This window comes from Geotrypetes seraphini, chromosome 4 (assembly GCF_902459505.1).
Source record: "Geotrypetes seraphini chromosome 4, aGeoSer1.1, whole genome shotgun sequence".
NCBI classification, from domain to species: domain Eukaryota; kingdom Metazoa; phylum Chordata; class Amphibia; order Gymnophiona; family Dermophiidae; genus Geotrypetes; species Geotrypetes seraphini.
In genome coordinates this window covers 248,030,967-248,044,481 of record NC_047087.1, presented here as the reverse complement: position 1 = coordinate 248,044,481, position 13,515 = coordinate 248,030,967, and the positions used below count along the sequence as shown (strand labels likewise).

Below are 13,515 nucleotides of genomic sequence, written 5' to 3'. Positions count from 1 at the left end.
AATTTGGATAAATTTAAGAGCAAACTAAAAAGCTTTCTTTTTAAAGATGCATTTAATAATTAGAAAGCCTGACTTGGAGTTTCATTCTAGTCTCATAACTTCTCTGAGGCTCATTGTTCTTTCCCTTCCTATTGTTTTTAACCATAATTATCTTCTCTTCTATCAATCAATTTGTATTTCTTTTCCCATCCTTTCCTCGTGTTTGTAAAATTAGTCTTCAATATGTTTTGTAAGGTTTAGTTCTCTGTTTGTTTTGTTGCCCCCTTAATTTTGTAATTTTACTGATATGTTCATCGCTTAGAATTTTGAATAAGCGATCAATCAAATTTATAATAAACTTGAAACTTGATGTCAGGTCAATTTCAGGGAGAATAAAGAGTAGAGTAGGTTGTTTCTGGGGGTTGGGGAGTTAGTGGAGGGAAGGTCTTTTTCCAGGGATTTCTTGAGCAGTGGGCTCACAATCTAACTATATATTAAAAATTTCAAATAGATATCAACAAAATGATGTAAATCAAGCCGCTGTTAGAGCAGGAAATCATTGAAAAAATAAATCTGCATAACTAAAAAACCTGTCATTTCTTCACTTTGTGGCTAAACAGTGGTAGGTTTCCAGTAGAAAGAAGACTTAAAATACAGTAGAAACCAAGCACGCATTTATTTCATCAGTAAAGCTGTAACCAGTTTTTAGTGCCAGCAGTAACCAGGCAGATTTCCATTCTAATCATAGACTAAGGTATTGGTTTCTCTCCCTGTCTTTGGTCATTCTCCTCTGCTGTTTGTTGTTGACTGCCTCTGCTCCTCAGAAAACACTCTCTGATTCAACTGCAGACCCCAGAACATACACGAACATCCTTATGCGCACCCCCACCATACTCTTTCCTGATCATATTACCAATATATACCCCCAAACTCTTGTTGATAGATTTCTACAGCTTCTGCCCTACACTCACATTTCTATACTACTCCTTTTTCTGATCCTACTGTAATGGATCACTGAGGTGCTTTTGTAGCTCCTGCAGATACACATTCTTCTTCATTGTACAGCTTTGGTGGACATCTCATACCTCCGTGATTGTTGGATAGATGCTGTCCATTTGTAATTCAGTAATATCTGACTCGGACTCATTTCTGAGAGTTTTGTGCTTATGCTGCTATCTAGTTTGAAGCCATGCAGTTTGTTTGAAGGTATCTGTCTCCTGATATAGGTTGTTCTGCTGAAACACGGCTGTGTCGAGTCCATCTTCCATGTTTTATTGAGACTGTGTCCATCTTGCATGCTCAAGTGAGATTTCTTACAACTGGAATTGAATAAAATTGGTTGTCTGGAATTTTCTCACCTACACCTCACTCATCCTTGTACTGTTGTGTTCATCTCATACCTCTATCACTTCCCCTTTGCCACATGCTTTTCCAGTTTATTTACACTATGTGTTCCACAGTTACCAAAAACGCAGGGATGACACCTCTTGTTGCCATTTAACATTGTGGTTAGGAAATGTTCTGCTTTCCACTTTCCAATCAACACTGTTAGCATATTCCTGCTGACACAGTTCATGCTCTAACACTCCTGCCCCAACCCCTCATTACCCTTTCGACTTATATCCTACATACCACACTTTACACAGCAACTTAGCGCCCAGTCATCATCCCTCAACAACAGAAGTTACTTCTTACGTCTTGGTTGCAATTGAAGCATGCCATTCAGGCAGGATTCCCTGAATGGAAAAATCTTAATAATCAAGATAGTTTAGAATTCTTGTGCTTTCAGGTGGACTTCCTGGGACACCAGACCGCACAGTGGTACAAATTGATATCTGGATTTGTGAATAAAAAATCAAGAACTGGTCTTAGGGATATTTAAAGCATTGAGATAAAGCATCAAATTACTGCGTCTCAATGGCCACGAATTTGGTCTTGGAGGATGAGATGTACAATGTCTGCATCTATGAGACAAACATGGTTTTTCCTGTTGCATAGAGCATTCTGGACCCCTGTTCGTTTACAAAAATTAGATTGCTCTAAGTCTGATAGATGTTGCCATTGTCATCTTGAAGCTGTGAATTTAGATCACCTATCATTCTATTGTCCATTTATTTTGGCTTTTTGGAAATCAATATGGGGCCAAATAAATTGTTAGAAAATCATGTGGCATTATCGTATGATACAATATTATTCGGCATGTCTATGAGGGCTAAGAGCCAAATATCTTCCAAAAATAATAAACTTTTACTTATTTTAACAGGAGTTGCCATAAAACAAATAACTTGTAATTGGAAAAATTGGAATAGATTGAACTACAGTTTTTGGTGGAATTCAGTATGTCACATTTATAAAATGGAAAGACCATTAGCTATTCAGAAAGGGAATTTTAATAAATTTCAAGATGTGTGGGGGCCATTAACAAATTATTGCAATGAATAGGTATTATTTTCCCTGATTAGTACAAATGAAAGAATGGGGTGGGGGAGTGGGGTTATTATATGGTATATGTGTTATAAAATATTGAAGAGAAGGGAGGGAAAGGGATAAATTACATTTAATATGAAGAATTGTAGAATTTCAAGTGATATATTTAAGTTCAAATGTGGTTACTTTTTAATGCACTTGATGTAAGTTATAAAAATGAATAAATATATATTTTTTTTAAAAGAAGTTACTTCTTACTTCACCCATTACAGCTGGGGAGTCAGATTAGCTTAGGAGGATTTTGAAGGGGAACCAAGGTGAGTGGGAGGGATGAAAAATGGGAAGTGTGTGGCTTGGTCAGAGATAGAAGACAATAAGAACAAGTACTGTTAATGAGGTCTGGACATCATAGTGGATTCTCAGAGACAGTATGCTAGACTCCATATTTTCTGGGGACAAATGTGTGTGGGGGGGGGGGGAAAGAGGGGTAGGGCCACTTAGACACATTGGGCATGGGCCCAGACTGGTCTGTGGTGTCTCCTGAGTGGCAAAGTCACTGAGGAAACACTTCTGAATTTCAATGAATCCATCAGTCAGATATATTCTAATTTTTGTTTTGAGTATGGGGTAATTTTTATAAGGGGCTTGAGCATGTGGAACAGTGCTATATGTATTCAGTTTTAATGCAAATTTGATTCCAGGGAATTATATACATAGGAAAAATTTCACCTTCTTCTTATATGATACATGAGCAGGTATTCCTCAGGATGGAGAATAGGCAAAGTGGGGTAGGACTGACACTTATGCACACATTTTTAACATATATAGGCCTTCCTCTATTTAGTCTATAATTTTTCTGTTTAATGAGTAGGTATGATATACTGCTTAGTGGAAGACATGCCCTTCATTTTAGATATATTTTGATGACAATCTGCTAATTTTGTTATAACTATATTTGTTAAATAAAGCATTTAGAACTTTATGAAACAGGAGGAGGATCGTCTCAGTTTCAGCCTGCCAAAAACTGTGATCCTTAATCTGATGCAAAAATATAAAAGATAGTGTAAGTAGTTATTCAGAGTCCTGGGGCTTTGAAATTCTCACATTCTCCCTCTGTGATCTGCTGTTTTATGGGGAATGCAGATATTTATTTAGATCAGGGGTGCCCAACGCGTCGATCGCGATCGACCAGTAGCTCAGGAAGGCAACTCGAGTCGATCGCACTCGTGTTGCCGTCCTGATCTACGGGCCGATCAGCCTTCCTCTCCAGTGTTCTCCCTAGGGCCTTTTAGCTGGGCGGTCCGCCCAGCTGTCATCTGCCGCTGCTGAACATTAAAAAAAAAACAAAAAAAAAACGGCTTGGAGATTTCAGCCCCTAGCGAACTTATGCTCCGGGCTCTAACGTGTGCGTGCAGGCTTCTCTTCTCTTCCCTCCGAAACCGGAAGTTATGTCCGGGGAGGGGGGGGGGAGAAGGGAAGCCTGCACGCACATGTTGAGAGCCCTGAAGCAAGCGTTCGCTACGGGCTAATGCGGGAGACAGGTTAGTGAAGCATTTGTTCTTGTTCCTGCCGGGTCCTGCCTACTTTCTGTTTCCGCGAAGGCAGGACCCGGCAGCATTTCCCCCAATAGGTTGATCACGATCTTGGGCTGATCAGCCTTCCTCTTCCCGACGGCAGAATTGACGTCGGGGAGAGGAATGCTGGTTGGCCGAAGCAGGGAGAGCTTGGGGCCTGTTATTGGTGGTGTTTGGGTCCTGGTCCCCGATGGTAATGGCAGTGGCAGTGGCTTGGGGGAGGGCAGGGAGAAAGAAAGAAAAAGGGCAGGCAGGGATACAGAAGGAAAGAAGAGAAACAGAAAAAAAGAAAGGGAGGCAGAGAGAAAGAAAGGGCAGGGAAGAGGAAGGAAAAGTTGGGGGAAGGAATGAGGTCTGGAGGAGAGGAAGCATACAGGCTAAAAGAAGGGAAGAAAGATTGTATGCACAGTCAGAAGAAGAAAGTGCAACCAGAGACTCATGAAATCACCAGACAAGGTAGGAAAAATGATTTTATTTTAAATTTAGTGATCAAAATGTGTCTGAATTTATATCTGCTGTCTATATTTTACACTAAGGTCCCCTTTTACTAAACCGCAATAGAGGTTTTTAGCGCAGGGAGCCTATGAGTGTCGAGAGCAGCGCTGGGCATTCAGCGCAGCTCCCTGCGCTTAAAAACTGCAATCGTGGTTTAGTAAAAAGGGAGGGGTATATTTGTCTATTTTTGTATGGTTGTTACTGAGGTGATAGTGCATAGAGTCATCTGCTTTGACCTCTTTGAAAAACCCTGGAATAGGAATGATGATTAACATTTTCTATGCATACAGTGTGCTTTGTGTTTTTTTTTAATTTTATTGTTGGTAGATCATTTTGACTTGGTCATTTAAAAAGTAGCTCGCAAGCCCAAAAAGTGTGGGCACCCCTGATTTAGATTATATCCTATCCTCCCCAAAGAGCTCAGAATGGGTTACAGTTTACATTCACTGTGTTACAATATACAGTAAGATTTATATATAGTGTGTTGCAATATAACTTCATATAGGATTACTTACTGATGCTAGTGAAGGGTTGAGGGAGTGACTAGGCAAAAAGGTAGGTTTTTACAGATTTTCTAAAGTTAAGAAGTCCTTTAAAGGCTCTGATAGGAGGAGGTGGGCTGTTCCGGAGGTTTGGTAAGAAATGGGAATAGGATCATTTCCAGGCTGTCTGGAGTTGGAAGGAGTATCCTGATGGTGTTTGTAGACGTATTTCATCTTGGGAGCGTAGCATTCTCTTTGGGGTGTAGAGAGGAAGTTTGTCTGAGAAGTATTTGGATGTCATGTTGTAGAGCAGGGATCTCAAAGTCCTTCCTTGAGGGCCACGATCCAGTCAGGTTTTCAGGATTTCCCCAATGAATATGCATTGAAAGCAGTGCATGCACATAGATCTCATACATATTCATTGGGGAAATCCTGAAAACCTGACTGGATTGCAGCTCTCAAGGAGGGTCTTTGAGACCCCTGTTGTAGAGGGATTTATTTATATGCCAGCACTAGGCCTCTGAAAATGCAGTGTTTGGTTATGGGCAGCCAGTAGACGATTATCAGTGCTGGAGAGACTGGGTCATGTTTTTCAGTAGTCTTATTCCTGCATTTTGAACTCACTGTAGTTGTTTGATGTTTTCATGCAGAGGTAGGAGATGTGGGGTGAGGGCACTGGCAGCGGAGTTTGTTGTGCTGCAGTGATGGAAAGAAATAAAATATACAGTAGTAGCTGAGATGCTCATTTTTGCAGGCAGTTAGAAAAACTAATTGAATCTGTGATGCGACTCGAGGTTTCTTTCAGAGTTGCTTTCAACAAAATAGAAACCATTGAAATTTTTTCAAAAATGTATTCTTGGTGGATAAGGTGTCGTGCTTGACCTGTGCTGCTGCTGGTCTCGGTTGTGGGTTTGTTAAGTTTGTATTGTCAGCAAGCTTCAATGTTCTCTGCCAAGAGGCTGAAAGCTGAGAGAAAACCAGAAATATGCTGATGCTGTGTGTCTGTTGAGACCTTTTCTGTGATTGCGGCTCAGGCTCCAAACTCCTCCCCTAGCTGGCTTGCACCCGTTTTCAGAAACATGTTAGTTTTGTGTCTCGTGCTATAAGGCAATTTAAAATCTAGAGAAAAGGATGAGCTTCTTTGAGGATATCTTAGCTGCTTCTTTGATTGACAAATTAAGGTCTATTTTATGACCTTTCATACAATTTCTGAAAATGAGAGCACAGTAGCAAGACGGCATAATGCAGTAATCTGTTTTTCTGATCCATGTTAGGATTTGAGATCTAGATTCTGCTTTTTCCACTGTTCATTTGAGAGGGATTGATAAAAATTAAAAACAATCCACATAACCATTTATATGAATAAATAATCTATTTCATACTCCTAGTGAATGTGTTAAAAATGAATAAGGAATGAAATAATGTAAACAACTTACATGGCTAAAGAGATGACTTCCTAAAAGCATGCTTTAAATTGCCAGAGTAAACAAGACTTTGCCCAGATGCATATTAGTGGTTTTGTGGCGAGCAAATTTCCTTTTTCTAATTCTTTCTAGTGGAAAGCAAGCTATCCTTTTTCATTTCCCATATTTCATGTCCTCCATATGCACTGAATTACTTGCTGGATGGCACTTGAAATATACATACTTTTTTCCAAGTATTTTAGCCTTAAATTCCCCATATAAGAAATTTTTGCTTTTGTAGCTGAGTACAGTCTTGTTGGATTATGGCTTATTGGGCTGTTCATACAGTGGTATAAAGTAATTATTCTTTAGATTACAAAACAGCACGGGAAAAACAGTCCAACAAAATGACTGGTGAATGTATTGGCTTTATTTACTCAATGAAAAATGTTACAAAATAGACATTGGTTTTCTAATGAATATAGAAATTAGCAGTACCCCAAGAATGGAAAGAGTTAATTGTATAACTAAAAGTTATCATTTATTTTCTTCATGTTGGTCCTTGTGTTAGAATGTAGTCATAGATACCAACTCTAGAAACCCATGACAGCAAAGGAGTCACATGTTCCCTTTGCAATTGCTAATAAAGATAATATATATAAAAAAAAAAAGAATGTAGTATGTAAGAAAAAAAATTTTTAAACTACAGACAAAAGTGCTTTTTAGGGCTCCTTTTACAAAGGTGCGCTAGCATTTTTAGCGCACGTACAAGATTAGCGCGCGCTAGCCAAAAAATTACCGCCAGCTAGCGCGCATGGTATTTTAGCGCATGCTAAAACCACTAGCGCACCTTTGTAAAAGGAGCCCTTAGTTTTTAGTGGGAAAAATTGCATAGTGAGTCAATTCTTACATGGTTTGTTTATATTCCATAGCTCTTAGGTCCTGTATTGTCTTTCTGAATTCATTGGCATTTCAGATTTTTCTACATTTGTCCCCTAGCACTCCAACTATATGTCAAATATTGGAAAAAAAAATCATTTTATTTAGAGTGATTACCAGATTTCATAGAGAAAAAAAAGATCAAATTCTAAATATTCAGAATGAATACTGAAGATGGGCTTTCTGCTTTGAAAATTGGAGTAGCACAGATTCATTTTTAAATTTGAGCAGAAAACTTAGAAGCAAGGATAGAAATGATTTTGTTTTATATTTACTGGTGCAGCAGAGGTTTTATAAGTATACCCTCTGTGTCCTCCATAAGGAACATTCTGGGGTCCCTGCTCCAAAGTTGAATCCAGCTTGCAATATGAGGTAATATAGGCTTGACTTTCCTGTCGCTCCCAGAGTGTGAATCTTCCCATTGTCAAATTGCAGGAAATTGGGGGAGAAAATGGAGATGGGCCTTTCATGCAAGAGCCTAGGTTCTTCCTTCCACCAAGGAATCTGGGGAAAGAATATGGGCACAGAACAGCTTGGGCACTGTGTCTGATGTGACCTACCTTCAGCAATGATAGTAGTTAGCAGTTCACCTATAAAACATTCAGCCTTAAACTGGCTATACACTGAAGTTTCAAGTTTTAGATTGGAAACAGTTTTTATTGACTGAAAAGCAGGCAGAACTACAATCTACAAAAGACAGTGAATGTAGAACATAAGAACTGCCATCTCCGGATCAGACCCATGGTCCATCGAGTCCGGCGATCCGCACACGCGGAGGCCCAGTCAGGTATACACCTGATGTAGTTTTAGTCACCCATATCCCTCTATGCCTCTCGTAAGGAGATGTGCATCTAATTTGCCTTTGAATCCTAGCACAGTGGATTCCTTAATAACCTCCTTTGGGAGAGCATTCCAGGCGTCTACCACTCGCTGTGTAAAGCAGAACTTCCTGGCATTTGTCCTGGACTTGTCCCCCCTTAGCAGGAGATCCGCTTAACAAAGCACATCAGTACAAAGGCATGTGTCATTTACATCTACCCCCGAACCCAAAAAACCCAGAACTCCCCACCATCCCCCCTACCCTCCCAATATGGAGGGGAATGCAAAGGCAGCTTCAGGGCGTACAGGAGTCCAAGGACCCCCGAAGTTTCAAGTTTTATTATGGCTTGATATACTGCTAAAATTTCCAAAGTGGTTTACATCATACAAATTTTTTTAAAAAAATTTTCATTTAAATAGGGATAGTGACATGCATGCTAAAATTTTCTATTGACTAGACATAGTACAAAAGGGAAATGGGTAGGGTTACATTGCTTAAAAAAATGAGATGAATGGAGTGGAAAGGGTAGATGTGAATTGCTTGTTTACTCTTTCCAAAAATTCTAGGACTAGGGGGCATGCTATGAAGACTAAGTAATAGATTTAAAACAGACTGGAGAAAATATTTCTTCACAATGTGTAATTAAACTCTGGAATTCATTGACAGAGAATGTGGTGAAATCAGTTACCTTAGTGAAGTTTAAAAAAGGTTTGGATAATTTCCTAAAAGAGAAGTCCATAGGTCATTATTGAGATGGCTTTGGGAAATCCACTGCTTATTCCTAGGATAAGCAGCATAAAATCTGTCTTACTATTTGGGATCTGGGTCAACTGAGCTTGATAGAACATAAGAACATAAGACTTGCCTCTGTCGGGTCAGACCGGAGGTCCATCGTGCCCGGCAGTCCGCTCACGCGGCGGCCCCTCAGGTCCAGGACCTGATAGTGCTCCTACCCTAAAACTCACATATGCTTTTCGCTTTTGTCCTGTAGTGTAACCTTCTATCTATACCCTGTAATCCCCTTCTCTTTCAGGAAGTCATCCAGTCCCTTTTTGAAACCCAGTATTGTACTCTGTCCTATTACCTCCTTTGGAAGCGTGTTCCAGGTGTCCACCACCCTCTGAGTGAAGAAAAACTTCCTTGCATTCGTTTTGAATCTGTCCCCTCTCAGTTTTTCTGAGTGACCTCTTGTTTTTGTTGTCCCCGCTAGTCTGAAGAATCTGTCCCTATCCACCCTCTCTATGCCTTTCATGATTTTATATGTCTGTATCATGTCTCCTCTCAGTCTCCGCTTTTCCAGGGTAAAGAGCCCCAGTTTGTCCAACCTTTCGGCATATGAAAGGTTCTCCATTCCCTTTATCATCCTAGTTGCTCTCCTCTGGACCCTCTCAAGTATCGCCATGTCTTTCCTAAGGTACGGGGACCAGTATTGGACACAGTATTCCAGATGTGGTCGCACCATTGCTCGATACAATGGCAGGATGACCTCCTTCGTTCTGGTAGTGATACCTTTTTTGATAATGCCCAGCATTCTGTTCGCTTTCTTTGAGGCCGCTGCACATTGCGCCGCTGGCTTCATTGTTGTATCCACCAATACCCCCAGGTCTTTTTCTAGGGTGCCTTTCCCCATCTCCCTTCCTCCCATCGTATAGCTGTACATGGGGTTCCCTTTCCCGATGTGCAAGACCTTACATTTCTCCACATTGAAGCTCATCTGCCATCTTTTTGCCCACTCGCACAGTTTGTTCAGGTCGCTCTGTAGTTCTTTGCATTCCTCAACAGTTTTGACCCTGTTGGAGAGTTTTGTATCGTCCGCGAACTTGATAACTTCACATTTCGTGCCCGTTTCCAGATCGTTAATGAATATATTGAACAGCAGCGGTCCCAACACTGACCCCTGGGGGACACCACTCGTGACCTCTTTCCAGTCAGAGTAGTGTCCTTTTACTACTACCCTCTGCTTCCTATCCATCAGCCAATTTTGGATCCATCTGTGGACGTCCCCTTCCACCCCGTGGTTCCACAGTTTCTTCAGCAGGCGCTCGTGGGGTACCTTGTCAAAGGCTTTTTGGAAATCCAGATAAACTATGTCAATGGGGCTACCCTGGTCCAAATGTTTGCTTATCCCCTCAAAGAAATGTAGTAGATTCGTTTGGCACGATCGTCCTTTATAGAAACCGTGCTGGCTTGATCTCATCAGTTTATTTTTTTCTATATGCTCATTGATACCTTCCCTGATCAGTGATTCGACCATCTTCCCCGGAACTGAGGTCAAGCTCACCGGTCTATAGTTCCCCGGGTCGCCTCTCGATCCTTTTTTGAAGATTGGTGTAACATTTGCTATCCTCCAATCTTCCGGGATTATCCCTGATCTTAAGGATAGGTTGCAAATATGCCTGAGTAACTCCGCTATTTCGTCTCTGAGCTCTTTCAATATCCTCGGGTGGATCCCATCTGGGCCAGGAGATTTGTCGATTTTTAGTCTATTTATCTGCCTTAGAACGGCTTCGAGGCTTACCTCCATGCATGATAATATACCTTCGGTCTGTCCCAGTATGGCAATTCTTAAGTTCTTAAATTACTGACACTTCCAGGAGAGCAGCGGCATAAAGGATGGTGAAGATGAAGATCTCCACCCAGGAATCAACTTATAGAGACAAATACAGAAAGAGTATGAGGATAACATGGTCCCATGACTCTGAAAAATGACTTCTACTTTATCTTTTACATTGTTGTATCCGATTAAAGGACTGAATAATTTTTTTTCTTTTTTGAGGGGGGGGGAGGGAAGAGAATATCATCTAACTAAAGATTTTACTTTAAAAATACCATGTTGCCCTTTTTGACTTTTTTATTTCTTTCAGTTAGGTCTTCACCACTGTATCCCCATATCCACTAGTACACTTTGTTCTGCTACCCGTTCTCTGTTCTTAAATTCAGGCTGATTGTGAACATAGAAATAAAAACAATTCTACACTTTAATATTTATAAAGATGTTAGTATTGACTTGTAATTTCTATCTTACTTTTAGAGCAATCGTGTTACTTTGAAAATGGATGTATCACACACAGAGCATTCTCATGTGATTGGTAAAGGTGGCAACAATATCAAAAAGGTGATGGAAGAGACGGGATGTCATATCCATTTTCCAGATTCCAATAGGAATAATCAGGCTGAAAAAAGCAACCAGGTAAATTTGGTTCTATTTTAAGTGTCTGCTCGCATGCTAATATTTTATTCCAAAATAAAATTACTTGCATTATTTTATTTACCATATATACTTGAATGTAAACTGAGATTTTGGGGCACAAAAATGAGGGTTTCAGTTTATACGAGGGTAAATAAAAAAGAAAAGGCAAAATAAGAACATATCACTTCCCCCATAGTTCCCATGCAAGACGATGCATTTATTGTATTGTTCAACTAGCTTCTGCATTCCTGCAGAGAAGTTTTTTGGCTGCTCCTGAAACCAAGTAAATACTGCTTCCTTTACTTTGCTTTGTCTTTTGCTCTCCAGTTCGCAGTGATACATATATGTCTTATCGCTGGTGACAATTCTTTCCAGAATACTCAGGTCATCTTCATGCTGTCTCAGGAACTGGGTTGCAACCTCCACATGCTGATCCATAGCTGATAGCCAAATCTGCAGCCAACTGAGACACCATTATCCATTGGTCTTCTCTAATCAAGACATCTGCCCTGTCAATGTGCTCTTGTGTGCGCAATGTTGATGGGTGATCAGAATGATCTTCGTCGGTTACACCTGTTCTTCCCACTTTAAACCTTTTAACTCGCTCATAAATCTTCCATTGATTAATGGTGCTATGTCTATACTGAGTCAATATCCAGTGGTGAATTTCCACAGGCTTCACTCCCTAAGCCCAAGGAGAGCAGTCTACTGCATGTTCTTCGATGGTGCACTCTTGAAATGGAGTGTCCATGTTTCTCTCCTCGTGGTTGCCACACGACTAAAGGCTGAGCATTGTACTGTACTTGGACAAACTCTCCAACAGGCAATGTACAAGTAACTATGTTGCATTACACTAGCTCTGTTCCAGTTATTGTGTAAATTAACAATTGCCTTTAATTTTTGATTTGCCCTTGTATTTGAGTCCCCCCAATAATTGGTACACTGTTGTCCCTTCTCCCCTTCCTTCTGACAATCGGTGCACTGCTGTCCCCCACTCCCCACAAATGGCATCACACTTAGCTGCACGCTGCTGCTCCTCCTTCCGAGGAGCCAGTGGGAGCCAGCAGATCATGAGCATATGCAGAAGCTCAAGCCCTACATTGGTCCAACATGGAGTATTGCTGGTAGCTTGTTCAGCATGGTTAAGTGCGATGTCAGTTGGTGGGGGTGGGGGGTCCGTGTATAACAGCAGCATTAGTCATCATGAAGAAAGGATAGCAACATGATGATGGTCATCGGAGAAGGAGAGGAGCACAAATGTTATGGTCATCTTGGAGGCAGAGAAGGAAGGGAGTAGGACACTATTGTTGGTTGGTGGATGTGATGGTGGAGGGCAGAGGGAGGGACAGCAGCATGCCAATGGTCATCCAAGAGGAGGATACTAACACTAGTCAAGAGGGTGTGATGGAGAACAGAAGCACCAGGGGTGGGGAACAGCAGCACAGCAATGGTCATGGTGGTAGGAAAAAATAGCACAGCTGATCATAGGAAAGGACAGGAGGGGGAGGACATTAGAGCTGGTTATTGGGGTGGGGGGAGGTGAAGGACAGAAGCGCGAGTCTTGGGGGAAAGAAGACAGCAGCACCAGTCATTGGGAGAGAAGAGGGAAGGACAGCAGTTAATAAATGTTAAAACTTATTACAAGAACTTCTAGTCTTTGTAGATTACTCACTACGATGACCCAAATGTCTTAACTTGGCTAATATTCAAGTCAACTTTTTTTTTACCCCTTTTTTTTGGGGGAAAAAATGTTACCTCAGTTTATATTCGAGTATATACAGTATTTATTTTGTTGTTGTAGAACCCTGCCCTAGGAAGTGACTTGTAGAGTGAGGGGTTTCTCCTCTTTGAGTAGACTTCTGTTGGAAACTGGCCCTGAATTGAATGTTCTAATGGTGTACCTATGAGCTATTGGACATACCAAAGTAAAACAATATTGTTTAAGGAATTGGGATTTTTGTAAAATTCTATATGTGAAAGGTTAAGCACAGAGCAATATAGCTGCACATTCACAGTATAGGCCAGTTTCATTAATACTCTGCTTATAGGACAGTAAATTACAAATCATATTTATAACTTTATTTACTATTTGAAGGCCTGATTTAGTTTAAATCACAATGAGCTCACTATAACACTCGGATATATCTGTGTATATATGTATATACATGATAATAGTAGCAGGAGCAGCACAGTGAGTGTTATGTAA

The 13,515-nt window shown here is 40.7% G+C and overlaps 1 protein-coding gene across 2 annotated transcripts in view; it reads left to right on the top strand.

Moving 5' to 3' along the window:
* The window catches only part of BICC1 (BicC family RNA binding protein 1), a 276,580-nt gene that overhangs the window by 170,857 nt on the left and 92,208 nt on the right, over positions 1–13,515 (top strand). For both annotated transcript variants that reach the window (XM_033941758.1, XM_033941759.1), the window contains exon 5: positions 11,151–11,309. In XM_033941758.1, the coding sequence (XP_033797649.1) occupies positions 11,151–11,309 (159 nt within the window). The remainder of the gene's footprint in view (positions 1–11,150; positions 11,310–13,515) is intronic.